Here is a 19,559-nt window from a genome sequence, read left to right as displayed (position 1 = left end):
GGATGAGGTGCTCTTATTCTCCATGGACTTTACAGTGTCCCAAAATTTTTGGAGTTAAAGCTACAGGATGCAAATTTCTGTTTGAAAAAGCTAGCTTTTGCTTTCCTAACTGACTGTGTATTGGTTCCCGACTTCTCTGAAAAGTTGCATATCGCGGGGACTATTCGATGCTAGTGCAGTACGCAACAGGATGTTTTTGTGCTGGTCGAGGGCAGTCAGGTCTGGAGTGAACCAAGGGCTATATCTGTTGTTAGTTTTACCATTTTTGAAAGGGCCGTGCTTATTTAAGCTGGTGAGGAAATTACTTTTAAAGAACAACCAGGTATCCCAGTTTAGGTCACCTAACAGAATGAACTCTGAAGATAGATGGGGGGCAATCAATTCACATATGGTGTCCAGGACACAGCTGGGAGCTGAGTGGGGTCTGTAACAGGCGGCAACAGTGAGAGACTTATTTCTGGAGAGAATCATTTTTTTAATTAGAAGCTCGAACTGTTTGGGCTTAGACCTGGAAAGTATGATAGAACTTTGCAGGCCATCTCTGCAGTAGATTGCAACTCCTCCCCCTTTGGCAGTTCTATCTTGACGGAAAATGTTGTAGTTGGGGATGGAAATTTCAGAATTTTTGGTGGCCTTCCAAAGCCAGGATTCAGACACGGCAAGGACATCAAGGTTGGCGGAGTGTGCTAAAGCAGTGAGTAAAACAAACTTAGGGAGGAGGCTTCTGATGTTAACATGCATGAAACCAAGGCTTTTACGGTTACAGAAGTCAACAAATGAGAGCGCCTGGGGACACACAGGGCCTGGCTTAACCTCTACATCACCCGAGGAACAGAGAAGTAGGATGAGGAAATGGTTAAAGGCTATCAGAACTGGTCATCTAGTGCGTTTTGAACAGAGAATAAAAGGAGCAGATTTCTGGGCGTGGTAGGATAGATTCAAGGGATAACGTACAGACGGGTATAGTAGGGTGCGAGTACAGTGGAGGTAAACCTAGGCATTGAGTGACGATAAGAGAGGTTGCATTTCTGGAGGCACCAGTTATGCTAGGTGAGGTGTCAGGGAAATTGCAAGATTATGTTATAATGCTTGTATTGCATTATAATGGTTGTTTTATTTGACAGAATAGAGTATTTTGTTAACTATTGTGTGTGTTTTACTGAGGATGGGCCTCTATGAGGTAACACGGACAGAGGATTTACGATGTCTTTGGGTGATAAAACCTAAAGAGCATTCCAGAGAACATGAGTTAATGGTTCTGTTCTATACCGTACCAGGAAGAGACGGTTCCAGTTTGGAGTAGGAGGACCAGACACTGGTCTTTACAATGAAAACTGCTGACACAGCAGATGCTGTCTGCTATGTATTATAGATATCTTTCATACAAATGTTAACCTTGTGACCATTCTATGTATCTGTTGTTCGTCATGTAGGTTGAAAGGGGTGTATCTTGGCTATAAAAGATCTTTGTACTTTTGTTTTGCCACTCTGAACGGATCATTAGAAAATGGTGAATCGTTGATAAGTCATTGCTATTGTAAAGATCTTATTATTAAAGATTTAGTTTAAGTATAACTCTAACTTGTGTGAAGTTTGTCTCTCCTCATTTGATAGTAAAGAAATTAACCACCACAGAGGTCACCGCATGTGTGGGAGGTGGGACAAAAGAGCTCTCTGAGGCATGTTGAGTGGGACGAGGGGCTCCGCAGTAAAATAAAACAATGATAACTACCCTAAACAACAGTATACAAGGCATATTGACATTAGAGAGACATAAAGAGAGGCAAAAAGCAATCACCCGTGTTGATTGGGAGAGCTAGCTAAGACAACAACGGGTAAGACAACAACAGTTAATCAGCTAAGACAACAACAACAGGTAAAATGGCGATGAATGGGCAGAGAGGGTCAGTTAACTACACACAGGGCCTGAATTCTAGGCTGGGGCCGACAGATAAACAAAACAAACAAAATGGAGTACCGTGATTAATGAACAGTCCAGCAGGCATCAGCTATGTAGCCAAGTGATCATAGGGTCCAGTGAACGGGAATATACGAAACAGGGAAGCCGGTAAGTAGTCGTTACTATGCTAGCCGGGAGATGCGCCTGGCTCGAGGCTAACTGGTGCTAACTTCGGGACAAGGGCGTCACCGACATCCTGCAAAGGCCGGTTGAGGGCACATCGGACGGAATTACGTCGGCAGACCAGTCGTGATGGATCGGCGGGGCTCCATGTCGACAAAGGGTCCAGGCCAATTGGCAAAAGAGGTATTGTAGCTGGAGTAATTTTGTTTTCTACCCGGGAGATGCACCTGGCTCAAGGCTAACTGGTGCTAGCTTCGGGACAAGGGTGTTAGCCACTATAGCCAATCTGGTGCAAAGGTCCAGAGCTTACGGCAGGAATCCGGTGTTGTATTGGCTTCTAGTCGTCTTAGTGAAGAGTCTGGGAGGAATCAGCTGTGTAGCCGAGTGATCATAGGGTCCACTGAGCAGGCCGGGAGATGGGCCTGGCTCAAGGCTAGCTTCGAGGCTGGGCCACTCGGTAGCAGCTAGCTAGCTGCGATTATCCAGTGTAATGGTCGGCTTGTCACCAAAAACACTCACAAACTTTTACAGATGCACAATCGAGAGCATCCTGTCGGGCTGTATCACCGCCTGGTATGGCAGCTGCTCCGCCCATAACCGAAAGGCTCTCCAGAGGGTAGTGAGGTCTGCACAACGCATCACCATCACCAGAAACGTTAGGAGCATAACATCAAAATTTACGAAGGCAAGCAGCAGCGGGAGGAGTAGGCTAAGGAAGAGGTTTTTTTCTGATGGTTAGGCTCTTATTTCAGAGGGGTGTCATCAATAGCCCATAATGACATAATGACAAAGTGAAAACAGGTAAAAAACCAAAAGACCTTATTTACTTAAGTATTCAAACCCTTTGCTATGAGACTCAAAATTGCGTTCAGGTGGATCTTGTTTCCATGAATCATCCTTGAGATGTATCTACAACTTGTTCGGAGTCCACCTGTGGGAAATTCAATTGATTGGATATGATTTGGAAAGGCACACACCTGTATATATAAGGTCCCAGAGTTGACAGTGCATGTCAGAGCAAAAACCAAGCCATGAGGTCGAAGGAATTGTCTGTAGAGCTCCGAGACAGGATTGTGTCGAGGCACAGATCTGGGGATGGGTCCCAAGAACACAGTGGCCTCCATCATTCTTAAATGGAATACTCTTCCTAGAGCTGGTCACCCGGCCAAACTGAGCAATTGGGGGAGAAGGGCCTTGGTCAGGGAGGTGACCAAAAACCTGATGGTCACTCTGACAGAGCTCCAGAGTTCCTCTGTGGAGATGGGAGAACCTTCCAGAAGGACAACCATCTCTGCAGCACTCCACCAATCAGACCTTTATGGTACAGTGGCCAGACAGAAGCCACTCCTCAGTATAAAGCATATGACAGCCTGCTTGGAGTTTGACAAAAGGCACCTTAACCTCTCTAGGGTATGTGGGACGAAATCGTCCCACCTACTCAACAGCCAGTGGAATCCCGTGGCGCAATATTCAAATACATTAGAAATGCTATTACTTCAATTTCTCAAACATATGACTATTTTACACCATTTTAAAGACAAGACTCTCGTTAATCTAACCACATTGTCCGATTTCAAAAAGGCTTTACAACGAAAGCAAAACATTAGATTATGCCAGCAGAGTACCCAGCCAGAAATAATCAGACACCCATTTTTCATACTAGCATATAATGTCACATAAACCCAAACCACAGCTAAATGCAGCACTAACCTTTGATGATCTTCATCAGATGACACTCCTAGGACATTATGTTATACAATACATGCATGTTTTGTTCAATCAAGTTCATATTTATATCAAAAACCAGCTTTTTACATTAGCATGTGACGTTCAGAACTAGCATACCCACCGCAAACTTCCGGTGAATTTACTAAATTACTCACGATAAACGTTCACAAAAAACATAACAATTATTTTAAGAATTATAGATACAGAACTCCTTTATGCAATCGCTATGTCCGATTTTAAAATAGCTTTTCGGTGAAAGCACATTTTGCAATATTCTGAGTAGATAGCTCGCCATCACGGGCTAGCTATTTTGACACCCACCAAGTTTAGCCCTCACCAAACTCAGATTTACTGTAAGAAAAATTGGATTACCTTTGCTGTTCTTCGTCAGAATGCACTCCCAGGACTTCTACTTCAATAACAAATGTTGGTTTGGTTCAAAATAATCCATAGTTATGTTCAAATATCCTCTGTTTTGTTCGTGCGTTCAAGACACTATCCGAAGGGTGACGAAGGGTGACGCGCCCGACGCGTTTCGTGACAAAAAAATTCGAAATATTCCATTACCGTACTTCGAAGCATGTCAACCGCTGTTTAAAATAAATTTTTATGCGATTTTTTCTCGTAAAAAAAGCGATAATATTCCGACTGGGAAACCCTGTTTTCGTTCAAAGACGAAAAAATAAAAACATGGTGTCGGCTCGTGCACGCGCCCCCAGTCTCATTGTTCTCAGAGCGACCACTATCCAAATGCGCTAGTGTTTTTCAGCCATGGCCTGCAAAGTCATCATTCAATGTTCTGCCACCTTCCGAGAGCCTATGGGAGCCGTAGGAAGTGTCACGTTACAGCAAAGATCCTAAATGTTCAATAAACAGAGCCAAGAAGTCCAAGGAATGGTCAGAGAGGGTACTTCCTGTTTGGAATCTTCTCAGGTTTTTGCCTGCCATATGAGTTCTGTTATACTCACAGACACCATTCAAACAGTTTTAGAAACTTTAGGGTGTTTTCTATCCAAATCAAACAATTATATGCATATTCTAGTTTCTGGGCAGTAGTAATAACCAGATTAAATCAGGTACGTTTTTTATCCGGCCGTGCAAATACTGCCCCCTACACTAGAGAGGTTAAGACTCTAAGACCATGAGAAACAAGAGTCTCTGGCTTGATGAAACCAAGATTGAACTCATTGGCCTGACTGCCAAGAGTCACGTCTAGAGGAAACCTGGCACTATCCTTATGGTGAAGCATGGTGGTGGCAGCATCATGCTGTGGGGATGTTTTTCAGCAGCAGGGACTGGGAGACTAGTCCGGAAAGTATTATGTGAAATTATTTTGATGTGATATTTAAATATTGTGTGAAATTATTCTGAATTGATATGAAAGTACATCAATTTATGCTTCTAGAAATGTATCTTAATTGAGAATCGATTCAGATTTAGATGGAATAGTTGACTATTTTAGCTGCCAGAGCCAGTCTACCTCTGAAAATAACATACAGTCCTTGGACCTTGAGGAGTAACGGGGGCAGCAATCAGCAGTAGAAACAATAACAAAGCGTACTCCCTGCCCGTTTCGGTAAAAAGTTGAGGGATGGGGCTGGAGAAATGTAACCATCCATGATATCAACATTATAGTTTTAACCATGTTTTGAGGATATACAGTGTTTGTTTATATTTACTGACAAACATTGGAGTAAATAAAAGCTTATATTTTGGGTTCTGATGGGGTTCGACAGTTGAACTAAGCTCATGAGGCATTTATAAGTGATTTCTTCAAGAAACAATGGGTACATATCATTAATGTATAAGTCCCAAAATGGATGTAACAACTGCTGATTGCCCCTTTAAGAGAACATCTTGGGCTAATCTAATAGGAGATATTGAGGACTACAGTATTTCAGGCATTGTCATTGGATGCATTTGATCAATTGTTAACGTTTTGTTGATGGTCCACTCTTGATGTTCTACACGTTACAGTGTAGCTTCAGCCATTCCTACAGAACAACATTAAAGTGTAGAACCCCTTTACTGCATATTGGTTCAACGACTGCAGAGACGGTACTTACTGGTGTTAAACACATCTCCAACCTCCTCTTCTTCCTCCAATGTGACAGTCATTTCCCCCTCCTCCTCTTTCACTCCAAAAACTGCAACCTCCTCTTTCTCTTCCTCCTCTTCTTTTACTGTAACATCCTCCTCCTCTTTCACTCTGAACGCCTCTTCCTCTTCTTTAACTGAAACGTCTTTCTCTTCTTCTTTCACGCTAACAGCTTCACCCTCTACTTGTTTTTGTATTGTAACATCTTTCTCTTCCTCCTCCTCTTTCACAAGAGCTTCTTTCTCCGTCCAGCAGACCTCCTCTTTAACAGGAGGAGAGTAGCTTAGTGAACTCATGGTCGGGGATGTTAGCTAGTTAGCATTAGCGACTAGCCTAGTTCTAAGCTAACTTAGCAAACCAGCTAGCTGACAAACAACGTAAATATATAATTAAATGGTCCAACAAGTACATACGACAGAAGTGTGTTTAATACACAGCGACTAATATACACCAAAACAGTGTAAAGAGCGTGAATGTTGTAGCTATGTTTGCTAGAAAGCTACCGAGGTGTCTGACTAGTTGTTGTTGTTGAAGGAGCGTCCCGTCCACTAGATTATACGTCACACTGGCAGCATCGCCTGAACCTAAAAGACGCACATCGCCATCTGCTGACTGGAGGGGGCAACGCAGTTGAGGAACCAAACGTTTATTTTTCATTTATTTCATAAAATATTAATATTACATTAAGTCGTTCAAAGAGAAGCATGTGTTGATTGATTCGTTTTTAATGAGTGAGAATTTAAAACAAACTTTACACCCACTACATATTTGCGTTGAACCATACTTCTGACATGGATCATTTTGACCCCAGAGGCATATCTTTTATCATGGCCAAAATGTATTTTATTCAATTCTTCCAATTTTTCATGACTTTGTCAATCAACTGGTTGTTAATAAATCTAAATCATGGTTTAGTGTTTCTGTATCAATATGGACTTTTAACAAATTCAAATCCTTTGGAGTCATTTTGACCCCAGACAAAAGCACCTTTGATAAATAGGACGTTTATTTCAAATCAAAATCACATTTTATTGGTCACATACACGTGTTTAGCAGATATTATTGCAGGTGTAGCAAAATGCCTGTGTTTCTAGCTCCGACAGTGCAGTAATATCTAACAAGTAATATCTAACAATTTCACAACATATACCCAATACACACACATCTAAGTATTTGAATCTAGGTTTCTCTGTAGACATGATCCATCCCACCAGAGGGTGGAGGGGCTCCTGTAACAGTGGTTTTGACCAGATAGACACCTGCAGACACACAGTATAGTGCCTCCCATGTACTCTCCTAAGATTGGGTTTTTCTTTACCATGTCTCACGTGACTGTGTACAAAACTGCCATTGGTAGAAAACTCTGCCAGCGGTATACAGCGCATTCGTAAAGTATTCAGACCCCTTCACTTTTTCCACATTTTGTTATGTTACAGCCTTATTCTAAAATGGATTAAATAGAAAAATGTTGAATAATTTTTCATCCTCATCAATCTTCACACAATACCCCACAATGACAAACCCAAAACAGGTTTTTAGACATTTTTACAAATGTATTTACTTAAGTATTCAGAACCTTTGCTATGAGACTCGAAATTGAACTCAGATGCATCCTGATTCCACTAATCACCCTTGAGATGTTTCTACAACTTGATTGGAGTCCACCTCTGGTAAATTCAATTGATTAGACATGATTTGGAAAGGCACACACCTCTCTATATCAGGTCCCACAGTTCAGTGCATGTCAGAGCAAAAACCAAGCCATGAGGTCAAAGGTATTGTCCGTAGAGCTCTGAGACAGGATTGTGTCGAGGCACAGGTACCAAAAAGGTACCAAAAAATGTCTGCAGCATTGAAGGTCCCCAAGAACACAGGAACACAGTGGCCTCCATCATTCTTAAATGGAAGACGTTTGGAACCACCAAGACTCATCTTAGAGCTGGCCGCCCGGCCAAACTGAGCAATCAGGGGAGAAGGGCCTTAGTCAGAGAGGTGACCAAGAACCCGATGGTCACTCTGACAGAGCTTCCAGAAGGACAACCATCTCTGCAGCACTCCATCAATAAGACCTTTATGGTAGAGAGGCCAGACGGAAGCCACTCCTCAGTAAAAGGTATATGGCAGCCCGTTTGGAGTTTGCCAAAAGGCACCTGAAGGACTCTCAGACCATGAGAAACAAGATTCTCTGGTCTGATTAAACCAAGACTGAACTCTTTGGCCTGAAATCAAAGTGTCATGTCTGGAGGAAAATTGGCACCATCCTTACAGTGAAGCATGGTGGTGGCAACATCATTACTGTGGAGATGTTTTTCAGCAGCAGTGCAAATTGTCCCCTGATATTGGTGTAATTTATCACCCATTTTGTCTGTATGAAAGTTAATTTCCCCTCAGGCACACATGAGTAATTTGTTATTCTTTCTCATATCTTACGCATATTCAGTGGCCTGACTGCGTCCAGACTACATCAAAGGCCCGTCCTGATAGATCTTAACGTAATGCAGCTTGGAGTGATCGGATGACGGAAGTCACATTTAGGTGCCAGGTGTAACTGAGGCCATAGACTATCCATTACTTTGAGTGTTTTATAGAATATGACTAAATGTGATTCTGTGTTGCAGGGGCATTTATCATTTTCAGCAAATCTACTGGGTTGGTTGAAAAGTGATACTAAATCTACATACCATGCACTATTTTGACATAGTGGAAAATATACTGAATGTATATTGTTTTTCATAGTAAGTTATGTGTTGCTTTTGCACATTTGTTCATTGGTTTGCTTAGTGTTGATTGGTCAGTCATTGGGTTCATTTGTTTTACAACATGTTCAAATCAAGCTTTATTTATACAGCACATTTCAGACATGGATGCAACACAATGGCTTCACAGGAAAAATGAAAAGAAGAGGATTAAAAAAAAGAATAACATCTGAAAGACTAATGAAGATTCTAAGGAAAATCCATTGATTAAAATATTTATTGGATGGATCCAACCCATAATATAAGGTTGTTTTACTCCATTGTTTGTTGTTACGTTCACCAGCAAGAAACCAGAAACGTCCCTTAAATTGAAGAGGGAACTAACAAAGAGTCACTGACAACAGTGTGAATTTATGAAAGCACCCGAATGTCCATTGAGAAAGCACAACGACTATACCATTTAGCTAAGCTAAGAATGATGTGAATAATCAAGTCAATAAACGTTGGGTAGTTAGTTAGATAGAATATAGTTCATATACTGGCAAGTTTGATGTATAAGTAGCCAACTAACGTTAGGTAGCTAGTTAACATACCGGTACATACTGCTGTAATAACATGCTTGCAAATAGTCAGCCAAAATGACGTGTAAAGTAACTTATTTGAAAAGTAATTATTTTATTACATTGCTCAACATTTTCTTAACATTTGTCATAATTAGTTAAAGCAATGAATTTGTATCGGCTCTCGTTGGACTTCGGCTGCATATTTTCCGCCATTTTCTACAAATCTAAAAAAACAACGGGAAGCCACGCCCATTTCCTGAAGAATTGCATTATGGGCCCTAACGTACTGCGTGTTTACGTCATATTATGGCGAATTTAGTACGACATCCGGGAGGTTTTGGCATACTAACTATATCATTTTTTTGACATATTGTTTTGTATACGTTTTAAAGATTCTAAGTACTGTTCCAAATCAGATAAAAAAATTAAGAAAAGGGGCTTTTTCTTCATAAATTTTGATTTGTGGATGAAAGATTTTCCTAATAAAATAAAGAGATTTATGACATACTCACGTTCAATTGTGGAATCAGTGTAGTAAAATAATATGTCAAACTTAGTTAAATAAAGATTTGTGCAAACTTAAAAAAAAAAATACTAACTATATCATACTATGACCAATAAGCACACTATATACTCAATTAACATCACAAATAGTACGGTTAGTATGAGTATTCTAACACAGCTAATGACTTATCAACAGCTCTAACAATTTGACCCCCACAGGAAAATATACACTGGCAGTTATAGAAAGACCCATTTACTATATAACCATTGATTCTTGAAGAATATAACTTATAAATGCCTCAAATGTTTCAACTGTATTACCCCATCAGAAACCAAAACATAAGCTTGAAAAACGCCACTGTTTGTTAACAAGCACTGTATAGCCTTGAAATCTGGTTAAAACTATTATTTTGACCTTATGGATGGCCAGTGCTTGTATTTATAGTGTAGTCAATTCAGGGGGTAGTCCTGGACTGAACTCAAACCTGGGTCCAGCGACTGTCAAGTCAACAGCTTATAACTGTTACGCCAAGATGTCTGAACTTCTTGACGAGGTCGCTAGGTATTGGGTTACGGTTGCTACAATAGCTTCTCTATGAATTTCAGAGTGGTTACAATTCTCCTTCCCCCATCCCTCAGCTGCTTACCAAACCAAGTCACTGGGCAGCCATTTTGTTTCTGTTTAAAAACTAGGTTGTCCCTTTAAACAAGCCACACAATCAACCAATTAATCTGCAGTTCAAACAATAACAAAGCTGTAATTCCACCACTGATTTGGTAATAAGATGATGATGGGGCTGGAGAAATGTAACTACTCTCAAATTCATAGACGGACCTATGGATGCAAGGACTGACCATCCATGATATCAACATAGTTTTAACCATGTTTTGAGTGTGAGTGTTTACAGTGTTTGTTTATCATTTAAATTGTTTCTAAACATTGGAGTATAAAAAGCTTATTTGGGGTTCTGATGGGGTACAACAGTTGAACTAAGCTCATGAGGCATGTGTTATATTCTTCAAGAATCAATGGCCATAAATAAATAATTTAAAAGTCAAAATATTGATGTAGCTATTGAATATTTCCCCTCTAACACCACACATCAGTTCAACAACAACATCATCTTTATCAGGAGGAGAGTAGCTTAGTGAACTCATGGTCGGAGATGTTAGCTAGCTAGGCTAATGCTAACTTAACCAGCCCGCTAGCTGACTAATAACAACAACACCGCAAATATGAAATTAAATCTGATAACTAACTAGACGACAGAAGTGGGTTTAAAACACAGTGGCTAATATACACGAAAGCGTCTAAAGAGCTTTATTGGTTCGGCTATTTTGTCTAGCAAGCTACCGAGGTGGCTGAATAACTGTTGAAAGAAGCGTTCCGTCCACTGCATTATACGTCACACCAACAGCATTACCTTAAATTCCCACACCGCCATCTGCTGACTGGAGTGGGTAACGCAGTTGAGTAAAATGTTTATTTTATTGTCAGACAAAAAGTTAAAGTGTAGGAAGCATTCGTTTTTACTCGCTAGTGTAACAACACAGTGTGGTTAAAGACGTAGTAAGCTAGTTGTAGTCACGATATGGTTCCCTATAAGTACAAACAGTTATGTTTTTGCGTTGTTACATATTTCTTGACTTATTTCCGGATGTCTTCTAAACTACCCACAATGCACTATGTGCTACAGAGTTTGTATGCTAGCTCGGTATTTAGCTCCAGCTTGTAAACGTCAGCCACACCTCATGCTTTCATATACTGTGTGGTTGTGATATCTAGTGGGAACGCATTAGCACGGTAGACTCTGCTGCCTTGTTGTCAGTAGGGATGTTACTTTTGATACCGGAGCTACGAGGCCTGCGTCCAAATCGATAAGCAGTAAACTTCAAAGCAGTGTACCGATGCCTGTATCACTTTATCAGCAGCACGTCATCAATGGCGTCTGAAGCTTCATTTCATCAAACAACCACCTGATTGGTTTGGTATTGGGCTTGAAGATCCCACCCAATGTGTTCTCTAATCTCATAAAACATTTCAGTGTCTTTATTCTCCCAAGGGGAAGGTGCTGGAGTATTGAAAACATGGGTGGCAATAATTCAGACCCCTACCTTTTGAGAATTACATGTTAAACTAAATATCTTTCTCTGAGCTATTGTATTAGTATAAAATCATTTCCCTGTATTTTTGACACAATATAGCTCAGTATTTGAATTTTTTTTATAGAGTCGTTTTTGCTCATCTTTATCAAGAGTGTCAACAATTTTGTCCCCCACTGTACCTCCATACTGCTGCTACATGGTGTAACAATACATCATGTAGATGTATATAATGAACAGACTAGGTCTATACTGCTCCTACATGGTGTAACAATACATCATGTGGTGCTTTAAGGCGATGCTAGTGTGACGTATAATGTAGTGGACGGAACGCTTCTTTCAACAGCAGCAACAGGGAATTTGTAGATCAGTCAATCGGCAGTCGCTTGCAATGTCGAACAAGCCATTCCTCCATACAGAATCTCTCCAGGTCCTTGATTTATTTACTCTGTCTTATGGACTGCCCTGTTCAATTCAAACCACAGGTTTTCAATGGAGTTCAAGTCCGAAGACTGAGATGGCCACTGAAAATGTTGATTTTGTGCCCAATTAACCATTTCTTTGTGGATGTTGATGTGTCTTGCTGGAAGATCCACTTATGGCCAAGTTTCAGTCTCCTAGCAGAGAGGTAACCAGGTTTTGGGCTAAAATATCCTGGTAGTGGGTCAAGTTTATTTATTTATTTTATACAGTAATTTTAGCTCATCTTTATCAAGGGTATCAATAACTAGGTGCTTATTTTGATATCTAGTTATTTGACCGAATCAGAAATACAGATGTGGAGTAGATGTAGAGTTTGTTTTAAATTCTCATAAAAATCTGAACTAATCAAACAACACTTGTTGCTCTTTGTACGTGTTGATATAATATTCATATTTAATGGAGAGGAAAAAAACGTTTCCCTAAACTGCTTTATAATATTATAATTCAATGAAGAATAAAAATAGTTTTCCCTCCTCAACTGCGTTTCCTCCCTCCAGACAGCAGATGGCGATATGTGTCTTTCAGGCGATGTTTCTAGTGTGACGTATAATCTAGTGGACGGAACGCTTCTTCAACAACTGCAGCCACCTCGGTAGCTCGCTAGCCAACAAAGTCGGAACATTCAAGTTCTTTAGACAATTTCGTGGTTTATTTGCTACTATGATTTAAACATACTTATGTGGAAACAACTAGCTACCCCATTTAATTTAATATTTACGTTGTAAGTCAACTAGCTGGCTGGTTAAATTAGCACTAGTCTAGTCGCTAATGCTAACTAGCTATTATCTCCGACCATGAGTTCACTAAACTACTCTAATCCTGTTAAAGAAGAGGTCTGCTGGACGGAGAAAGAAGCTCTGGTGAAAGAGGAGGAGGAAGAGAAAGATGTTACAATACAAAAACAAGTAGAGGGTGAGGCTGTTACAGTGAAAGAAGAAGAGAAAGACGTTACAGTGAAAGAAGAGGAAGAGGCGTTCAGAGTGAAAGAGGAGGAGGATGCAGTTTTTGGAGTGGAGGATGAAGTGAAAGAAGATGAAGTCGTTTTTGGAATTAAGGCTGAAGAGGGGTCAATTACTGTCAATGATGAAGAGAAGACTGGAGAACTGATTAACACCAGTAAATACAGTGAGTACTATCTTATAAAACAGGGACATTGATCTGATTAACACCAGTAAATACAGTGAGTACTATCTTATAAAACAGGGACATTGATCTGATTAACACCAGTAAATACAGTGAGTACTATCTAATAAAACAGGGACATTGATCTGATTAACACCAGTAAATACAGTGAGTACTATCTAATAAAACAGGGACATTGATCTGATTAACACCAGTAAATACAGTGAGTATTATCTAATAAAACAGGGACATTGATCTGGTTAACACCAGTAAATACAGTGAGTACTATCTTATAAAACAGGGACACAAACTCTGCAGTTGTTGAACTAATGTGTGATTTTTAAAAGGACATTCTACACTTGAATATGTTTTTGTACTGTATGAATTGTCCATGAAGTCCTCCAGGGATTTTTAAACTTTTCCTGTTGAAAAGTGATATATAAATACAGTAAATTATAAACACACTAATGGGAAACAAATACATGTTTTGAGCAAAATAGTGTTTTTTTAACAACTGCAAACTAGAAGGAGTGAGTGATGTCATAGTAAGGCCTTCAAGGAGTTGGCTTGATGGGAAGTCGTGATGTCATCCAATAGGAGACTGATCTTCATGTGAATATTCATTATTCTTTTTAAAATCCTTCCTGTTCTGTCAAGTTGTTTGTTGATCATTGCTAGAAAGCCGTTTTCAAGTCTTGCTATAGACTTTAAAGATGATTTAAGTCCAAACTGTAACTAGGCCACTCAGGAACATTCAATGTCATCTTGGTAAGCTCCTCCAGTGTAGATTTGGCCTTGTGGTTTAGGTTATTGTCCTGTTATGACAGTTTTTTGTATTCAGATCTCTGAAATGCTCTCTACCTACGTAACATTTAGTGTCTCCTTATGTTACGCTGGCAAAACAGTTTTTATGGGCACAGAAATCCTAAATAATTTCAGAGTTTGCTAAATCCAATGGTTCTAACCGAGAGTCACCTTAACTTTATTGACAACACCCAAATAGATACTGTCATTAACGTCGTTCTTCAATAATTACACATAATACTTAATACTGTAGCTGTTTAGTTACAGTCACATGTTCAACTATCATCAGCTGATCCAGGAAATCATTTTCTGAATGACAGTCACATGACAAACATCATGACATGCAACAACAACCAAAGTGCTTCTTCATTCATTACTCTGGTAAAGACAGTTATGCCGTTCTCCATGTTGGATCCAACATCCCTAACAAATGTATGTTTATAAAGTGTTATTGTCTGCTTGATTTACAGTAGGGTCTTGTTAGTCTGTTTGGACACAGAGATACTTAGCTCATAATGTGTAGAGAACTGTTCCTTGATGGATAGGCTATTGTTCAACACACAGAGCTATTTTCCTATATTCAGGACATTTAGAATGACAACACATTACAGAGTAGCCTAGTGGGATTATTCACAAAATTATCTGGTGATCAGGTTATGAAATGTCATGACAAAAACATTTTAGTTTCCATGTTTCACCTGAAATATTAAATGATTTATAGTCCTAGGTCTATGTTATTGTTAGGTGAAGTTATGGGTCTTACAGTTGGTCTACGTTATTGTTAGGTGAAGTTATGGGTCCTACAGTAGGTCTATGTTGTTGTTAGGTGAAGTTATGGGTCCTACAGTAGGTCTGTGTTGTTGTTAGGTGAAGTTATGGGTCCTACAGTAGGTCTATGTTGTTGTTAGGTGAAGTTATGGGCCAATTTGTTAAACACTTAGTGTACAAACCCTCATTGTCAGGCTGATGGAAAAGCCAAAGAGCATTTTACTGGTTGAAGTGTTTTTTAAGTATAAATCAGTTGATATGCGACAATAACACAAACATATTAAGCAGGTGATTCAAGCGAGTCTTACAATTATAATCCATATTTAATGTGAAATGCACTCATAAGCAACCTGTAAATGGAGACTGTTTTTGCTGTCAGCCTATGAGAACTCCCCTGGGTTTTCCCCCACGGTGGTGAATTAGTGAATAGACACAGAACTTAATGTGAGTTTCCTTGAGTAGCACTCCTGATCTAGTGCTGTAATATTCAGAATACATTGTGAAAACGAAAATCTTTGCTCACCATTTTTTGCTCCAGGCATATATACTACATCCATAACTAGTGGTTTCCTCATTACCATATATACTACATCCATAACTAGTGGTTTCCTCATTACCAGATATACTACATCCATAACTAGTGGTTTCCTCATTACCAGATATACTACATCCATAACTAGTGGTTTCCTCATTACCAGATATACTACATCCATAACTAGTGGTTTCCTCATTACCAGATATACTACATCCATAACTAGTGGTTTCCTCATTACCAGATATACTACATCCATAACTAGTGGTTTCCTCATTACCAGATATACTACATCCATAACTAGTGGTTTCCTCATTACCAGATATACTACATCCATAACTAGTGGTTTCCTCATTACCAGATATACTACATCCATAACTAGTGGTTTCCTCATTACCAGATATACTACATCCATAACTAGTGGTTTCCTCATTACCAGATATACTACATCCATAACTAGTGGTTTCCTCATTACCAGATATACTACATCCATAACAAGTGGTTTCCTCATTACCAGATATACTACATCCATAACTAGTGGTTTCCTCATTAGCAGGGAGGTGTTTCTACAATCAAATTGCCCTCGTGCCGCAATTTTATTAAACACAGAAAGGGGCCTATATTGGAGACCAAAAGTCGTCTGGCACACTGCTTAGAGTTTCAACAACATGAATAACTTATTTCTAGCCTACAATCATCGATGTTACTACTAATGTGAAAACAAGACTAAATAAGACTATTGTTGCTATCTTGACTGTCTTAATTTTCAAATTTAACTGATGACAATTGTTGTACAGTTTCATGGGTACGCTCTGGACATCACCCTTTACCTCAAATAAATAGTGGATTTCTGCTGTTGTGGGCCTTTAACCATCTCTCTGACTTTGTCATTCACACAGGAGAGAGACGGGACTATCGTGGATCCTCTGTGGAGCCTCAACAACCTCATGATGCTGACGAGGCAGAGAAGAGTCTCTCCAGATCAGAACTCCTCAAGAAACACCAGCAGAGATCCACAGGGAAGAGAACTCACTGCTGCTCTGACTGTGGGAAGAGATTCAGCTCTTCATCAGACCTTAAAATACATCAAAGAATTCACACAGGAGAGAAACCTTATAGCTGTGATCAATGTGGGAAGAGTTTTACTACATCTAGCAATCTAACTAGACACCAGAGAACACACACAGGAGAGAAACCTTACGGCTGTGATCAATGTGGGAAGAGATTTACTCAGCTAAGCAACCTGATAGTACACCAGCGGGGACACACAGGAGAGAAACCTTATAGCTGTGATCAATGTGGGAAGATATTTATTCGGCTACAAACCCTGAAATCACATCAGAGAATACACACAGGAGAGAAACCATGTAGCTGTAATCAATGTGGGAAGAGTTTTACTCAGCTAAACAGCCTGATAGTACACCAACGGACACACACAGGAGATAAACCTTATCGCTGTAGTCAATGTGGGAAGAGTTTTACTACATCTAGCTATCTAACTATACACCAGAGAACACACACAGGAGAGAAATCTTATGGCTGTGATCAATGTGGGAAGAGTTTTATCCGGCTACAAACCCTGAAATCACATCAGAGAATACACACAGGAGATAAACCATATAGCTGTAATCAATGTGGGAAGAGTTTTACTCAGCTAAACAGCCTGATAGTACACCAACGGACACACACAGGAGAGAAACCTTATAGCTGTAGTCAATGTGGGAAGAGTTTTACTACATCTAGCTATCTAACTATACACCAGAGAACACACACAGGAGAGAAATCTTATGGCTGTGATCAATGTGGGAAGAGTTTTAATCAGCTAAACAGCCTGATAGTACACCAGAGAACACACACAGGAGAGAAACCTTATAGCTGTGATCAATGTGGGAAGAGTTTTACTACATCTAGCCAGCTGACTTTGCACCAGAGAAGACACACAGGACATAATCCTTATAGCTGTACTCAATGTGGGAAGACATACTCTGATAAAAGTTATCTGATCAAACATCAGAAAATACATACATGAAGGAGTTGTTTCATGATATCAATGAATTAATGTCACAATGTAGAATGTTTAAACATTGTAGTAGGAGTATTTTAATGATGTCACAATGTAGAATGTTTAAACATTGTAGTAGGAGTATTTTAATGATGTCACAATGTAGAATGTTTTAACATTGTAGTAGGAGTATTTTAGTGATGTCACAATGTAGAACCCTAAACGTTTGTCCCCTGTTCTATTGATTTCAACATGATATGGATATTAGCCTCAGGGGGAAAATCCAGGCTCTGAAATGGAAGAGTTACTATTTATGTGATTTAACAAAAAAGTGACTAACACAAAAATAACGGACAAAAAAAGAGCTGTGTTACACTTACCACGTTATTGACCCACTTGAATCAAATTGCAACACTTCAAAATGTAGATAGCTGTTTTCTACAAGTTGTCCTCTAACCAGTGATGTACACATTACTCCCAGATTCCATGTGGTTTTTGAGCTGTTAGTTTTAACAGGACGTGCAACCTCATCTCCCTCCTCTCACGCAATTGATTTCAACATGATATCAATGAGTGATGACAAATAAGTGTTGTGTTCCTTTGTTTAGCGACCCCTACATTTAAATGCATCACTCCAAAATGTAGCTGACTGTCTTCTGCAGGTTGTCCTCTAACCAGTGAGGTAAAAGATATCTCCCATTTCCATGTGTTTTTTTAGTTGTGTTAGTTTCAACAGCACGTACAACCTGATTTCCCGCCTAATCGATATCATTGATTTATTGCTACTTGTCAAAACAACAGTGTTTTTGGTTGTTGTGTCCATGATGAGGACAATTTGGTTTGTAACTGTCTCAAGGGTGGGCAGTCAAAAAGTTTTGTGTTTAGCGTTTAGCCAGTGAGTTGCCATGGATCTTTTTTTGACTGCACGTTTTTCCGTATTGGAGATGAGTTTTGTTCGGGCTCGTTCCAAGGGGACGAGAGTTCTAGAAGCTAGTGAGTTTTAGGAAGACGAGAGTTCTAGAAGCTAGTGGGGAAAAAATACGTTTTTTTCTTGTTTTTAATTGTTGACAGCCAGTAGACACCATGTTTATATTGGTGAAGGTGAAGCATTGTAGTTGATTATAATGTGAAATGGAAGTTGTTTTCTGTTGGTGGTGAGCATTCTCTTAAGGTGTTACAGTCTTTGGTTTTTCCATTTATGTTTTGAGGTTTGGATTTTTGCACGTCTAGCTCGTTAGCACGTCTAGCTCGTTAGCACGTCTAGCCTCTTACATCTAGACGTTCCGCTAGCGGAACACCTGCTCCAATATCCAATGATGGGCGTGGCGCGAAATACAAAGTCCTCGAAAATCAAACATATGACTATTTTACAGCATTTTAAAGACAAGACTCTCCTTTATCTAACTACACTGTCAGATTTCAAAAAAGGCTTTACAACGAAAGCAAAACATTAGATTATGTCAGCAGAGTACCCAGCCAGAAATAATCAGACACCCATTTTTCAAGCTAGCATATAATGTCACAAAAACCAAAACCACAGCTAAATGCAGCACTAACCTTTGATGATCTTCATCAGATGACACTCCTAGGACATTATGTTATACAATACATGCATGTTTTGTTCAATCAAGTTCATATTTATATCAAAAACCAGCTTTTTACATTAGCATGTGACGTTCAGAACTAGCATTCCCACCGAACACTTCCGGTGAATTTACTAAATTACTCACGATAAACGTTCACAAAAAACATAACAATTATTTTAAGAATTATAGATACAGAACTCCTTTATGCAATCGTGGTGTCCGACTTTAAAATAGCTTTTCGGTGAAAGCACATTTTGCAATATTCTGAGTAGATAGCCCGGCCATCATGCTAGCTATTTTGACAGCCACCAAACTCAGATTTACTATAAGAAAAATTGGATTACCTTTGCTGTTCTTCGTCAGAATGCACTCCCGGGACTTCTACTTCAATAACAAATGTTGGTTTGTTTCCAAATAATCCATAGTTATATCCAAATAGCGGCGTTGTGTTTGTGCGTTCAAGACACTATCCGAAGGGTAAAGAAGG

The 19,559-nt window shown here is 39.6% G+C and overlaps 1 protein-coding gene and 1 long non-coding RNA gene across 2 annotated transcripts in view; one reads left to right on the top strand and one right to left on the bottom strand.

Moving 5' to 3' along the window:
- The window catches only part of LOC123733384 (uncharacterized), a 325,585-nt gene that overhangs the window by 62,073 nt on the left and 243,953 nt on the right, over nucleotides 1–19,559 (bottom strand). The window lies entirely within an intron of this gene.
- Nucleotides 16,286–19,449, top strand: LOC145876383 (uncharacterized). The gene is made up of 2 exons (XM_082972164.1): nucleotides 16,286–16,289; nucleotides 16,384–19,449. The coding sequence occupies exons 1-2, from the start codon at nucleotides 16,286–16,288 to the stop codon at nucleotides 17,511–17,513; spliced, it is 1,134 nt and encodes a 377-aa protein (XP_082828290.1). The 3' UTR covers nucleotides 17,514–19,449.

This window comes from Salmo salar, unplaced genomic scaffold (assembly GCF_965601325.2).
Source record: "Salmo salar unplaced genomic scaffold, fSalSal1 ptg000587l, whole genome shotgun sequence".
NCBI classification, from domain to species: Eukaryota; Metazoa; Chordata; class Actinopteri; order Salmoniformes; family Salmonidae; genus Salmo; species Salmo salar.
The sequence above is the reverse complement of the archived record's forward strand: the minus strand, read 5'-3'. Positions and strand labels throughout refer to the sequence as shown.